This window comes from Solanum stenotomum, chromosome 12, assembly GCF_019186545.1.
Source record: "Solanum stenotomum isolate F172 chromosome 12, ASM1918654v1, whole genome shotgun sequence".
NCBI lineage: Eukaryota > Viridiplantae > Streptophyta > Magnoliopsida > Solanales > Solanaceae > Solanum > Solanum stenotomum.
In genome coordinates this window covers 7,237,392-7,241,715 of record NC_064293.1, presented here as the reverse complement: position 1 = coordinate 7,241,715, position 4,324 = coordinate 7,237,392, and the positions used below count along the sequence as shown (strand labels likewise).

Here is a 4,324-nt window from a genome sequence, read left to right as displayed (position 1 = left end):
TCTAAATCATTTGAAATCTAAGAAGCTCAAACGTTAACTTTTATCGGGGAGGGTCAAAATTGGGTGTCAACAATGTTGTCTTGGAGTTGTTAAAGTATTTCAGTGGTTTTACGTATATCACCTTGCTTATAAGAATCCATAGAAAAGTTACCCTGCGTAATCTATGGTTGTCCAATAATCTTAACTTTTATCTAGTCGTTGAGGTCATGTATCGATTATGTGTGGTTGAATGTGGGGATTATTGAATCCAATTCTATTGTTCTTAATATGCAATCTACAATTGCTAAATCCAACATTCGATAGTGTGTTAGAGGGCTCGTATGCTTGGACATATCCCTCAATGAGTATCTGATGTTTAAAGATCAAATGTTTGTAACTTAAGCTTATGGAAATTTATGTTGTGAGAATGAGATGTTGATAAGAACTGTGATTGTTTGGGTATTATGAGTGTGTGTTGGTTGGTTCAGGTTCACTTCTATTTGTAGCGAGTATTAACTTGGAATTTTATCATGCTTAAGTGCTAAAGGATTCGTCCGGATGATTGTGTCAAGTCCTTGATAACATGTTACAGACATATGTACAATGAACCTTGGTGGTTATTATGAATCGCTTTGTGGTTAGCTAAGTGTACATACAACAATAATTATCACTCGAGTATTGTGATGACTTCATTTAGGCATTGTATGAGAGGATGTATAGGTATTCAATTGGTTAGCTGGGGACAGGGATTATATCATAAAGTGAGACTCAGTGTTGTTAAACAAGACCTTCGGTGTGAGGAAAAACCAGTTGAAGTTCTTGATCACGATGTCCGGAAGCTAAGGACATGCGAGACAAGTATCCCCAGTAATTCAACGTTTCAGATACTACTCTACCCTTATTTTAGTCAGTCTTCCCTAGTTGATCACTCGGGGACGAGTGATGGGTAAATTGATATCTATTATAACGACCTGATTCCGTCATTAGGAAAAAGCCAATAGAGAAAGAATTGGGGTCAAAAAACTATTAGTAGTAACTTGGAATTTCAATCTAGTCCAGATTTGGATGAAATCGGAATCAGTAAAGTCTAAGGAAATCTGGTAACAACTGGGTGATTTAATTATGATTTTGATTACATGAATAGATAGTTAAGACTTTAAGGAACCCGTACAACTTTACAGAATTGAATTCGGGCGAGTAGAAGTCCAAAAAATGATCTTAGCGTGAACAAATGATTTTTGAATGTCAAGGGTTGAAGGTGTATTGTGAAATGGGGGCTTGGAATTCAAATTCCAGCATTCTATCTCTGTGCATGCCGCCGTAGCGGGATGGCCGCCACTGTAGTGGGATGGGTCCCGCCGTAGTGGGACAAACACGACTTAAGTCGGAAATAAAACCCCAAAAAACGTTTTATTCTGCAAGTTTCAACTTTGAGAGCTAGGAGACGACCCCATGTGCTTTCTTGACAGTTTTCCACCATTCTTGAGGCTAAAGGTAAGGTTAACTCCCCGAATCCTTTTTTCGATCCGTAGAATGTAAATTCGTGGGTGATTATCGATGGGGGAGGGTTTTGATCTGGAAATTATGGTGGAAAAAGCCCTAATATGGGTATTAGGATCTTGGGTTTGGTCTAGGGTTATTGAGTTTGTTATAATCCGGATAATTAGACCTTCGATTGTTGATCCTTGTATTTATTATTTGTTTGTAAACCTAGAACAATCGGAAAGAATTCGAAAAGGAAAAATTTAAGTGTCTTAGGGGATTCAAGCTTGGATTCGAGGTAGGTGATAGTTGTGATTTCATGTTGGTGTGATATATGTTTGTAATTGCTCATTACAATGCATGTATGTATGCGAATGTTGCATTATTGATTACCCTAATTGTAAATGAGGATAATTGAATAATTGTATGTCATGAATCTCCTCTTGTTGTATGATTGTGAGAATATACATTGTGATTGTGATTGTGATTGTGGTTTGTTGAATGGATCGGGTGTTGCGTTCTGACACACTAACTTGGATCGATTGCCACGTTCCGGCATAAACATGGGATCGGTTGCCACGTTTTGGCATAAACATGGGATCGATTGCCACGTTTTGGCATAAATATGGGATCAATTGCCACGTTTCGGCATAAACATGGGATTTGTTGCCACGTTCCGGCATAAACATTGGATCGGGTACCATATTCCGGTATGTTAACAGTTTGGGTGTGGATTCCATGAGAGGACTATTGGATTGGGTTCCGTGAGAGGACCATTGAATTGTGTTGTGTATCTACTTGTGATGATTACATTCATATCTAATGATGGTTGATATTGGAAGACTGTACGTTGCTCTAAATTGATAATCAATGCGTATTATTGAGAATGTGGGATGCTACATTGATCCTGAAAAAATGACTAATATTGTATATGTTTGGTATATGCCTGTTTTATAATGTTGTGGTTACTTGCATGCGTTTCACTTATTGGGATAGCCGCGTGATCCTACCAGTACAATGTGGTTGTGTACTGATACTGCACTTGCTTGTTCTTTGTTGAGTACAGGGCATCTTCAGGCGGCTATTGATAGACCTTAGCTAAGTGACTATTGATCGTGACCGAATTCAAGGGTGAGCCAGTTCTTTCAGGCTGCAATGGATCTCTCTTGTTTAAGTTCATTCTTTTCGGACTCAGACTATTTGTTTAAGGTGTTTGTTTAGTTTCGGGGTTGTACCCTTTGTTCTTAGACTTGTCGTTAGTAGAGTTTTTGTATAATGACTTTTAGGTTCTAGGGGTTGTTCATCCGCATTAGTTTGATTAGTTGTTGTTAAAACCTTGGAGTTTATGGGGACTCCATTTTTATAGTCATTTAAACCTGCTTCCGTAACTTTAAATGCCTTAGTTTTCATAAAATTTGTTTGTTTGTGTAGTAGTAATGGTTCTCCCACCGGAGAGTTTGTGTGGGTGCCAATCACGATGGTCTGGGTCGTGACAAAATTGAACATAAATTGTAGTGTACTAGTCTTTAATATAATCCTCCCACATAGTACGAACAATCTTCTCTTGTTGAACTTGCATTTCTCGATCATATGACAGAGAAGACGAACCAACATTGTTACTTTGAGTCATTTGTTGGTCAATATCATTCGCAACTATATTTTCATGCTCATTGACCATAAAAATTGCATCACCTCTTTGATATTATTGCAAATAATTATGTAACACTGTACAAGTTATGACAATTTTCACTTGGGTATCAATATCATAATGGTTCATGTCTTGTTTCATTTGTGTGCAGTTGCACATTTTCAGTGCATTAATTTCGTGCTAAAATCAAACATATTGGAAGTAGTGATTATCAAACATACATCACCAGTTTTGTCCTTTTTCATATTAAATTGCTTTAAACATTTCTATAAGTAGCCGAAAGAGAAGTTTTTTTGTTATGAAAAACCAAAAAAGTATTACTCCTCCCGTTTGTATTTATAATCACCAAATCAATTATTACTTTATCATTTATATTTCACCAAATTGAAAGCATTAATAAATTTTATGTTGGTGATAATTATAAATTTTAAAAAGTAATGATGTGATTATTAATTTTATTTACATATGAAATAAATATTTGATAGATATAATGTGGGGTTGTTTTAACAAAATATAAATTTGTGGGTCAACTTTTGTATTTAAAAAGTCCTAAATCATGGTATGAAATTCCCATATCATGATTTTTGGAAAATACGGTATTCGATATCATGATATGAAATCAGCTTAAAATCGCATGTTCAAACACTGGTTGCATCTCACAATTTCATATCGTGATATGGTATGACATAAGTTTCCCAATAATCAATTTAAAAGCCCAATCAAGCAACTTTCCGGGTCAGCACCTTCTTTTGGCTAGAGCCGACCACTATGTATAAACCTTATTTCTCCTCTCCTCTACTGATACAGTAACGAGCACAAAATCCAAAACCCTAAAGTTTCTCTTCACTCCATCAAGTTTTGTCCATTTCCCAATTTCTCAGTTATGCCACCTAAAGCAGCTAAAGGTAAAGAAGTTCCTGCCGAAAGGCCTATTCTTGGCCGTTTCTCATCCCACTTGAAAATTGGAATCGTAAGTTTTTCTCCATTTTCTTATGTTTTCATACATATGCGTCTGATCTCCGTTTGTATTGGTCGTAGCTGAAATAACTGGAATATCTAGAAAATGGAATACAAATTCATCTTATCCACTGAGCTATTACGTTTTTAAACCCGTATTTCGATTTTTCAGTAGATTGTTTACTTTATACTATTTGCATTAAGCAGATGTACAACTTTTGATGAGGAAATGGGACTAAAGGTTTTTTTTTTTTTTTT

At 36.1% G+C, this 4,324-nt stretch overlaps 1 protein-coding gene across 1 annotated transcript in view; it reads left to right on the top strand.

The window, feature by feature from the left end:
* Window positions 1–3,867: 3,867 nt before the first annotated feature.
* LOC125847961 (obg-like ATPase 1) overlaps window positions 3,868–4,324 on the top strand; it is a 28,123-nt gene continuing 27,666 nt past the window's right edge. Inside the window, exon 1 of the mRNA XM_049527727.1 lies at window positions 3,868–4,079. Within this exon, the coding sequence (XP_049383684.1) occupies window positions 3,993–4,079 (87 nt within the window). The 5' untranslated portion in view covers window positions 3,868–3,992. The remainder of the gene's footprint in view (window positions 4,080–4,324) is intronic.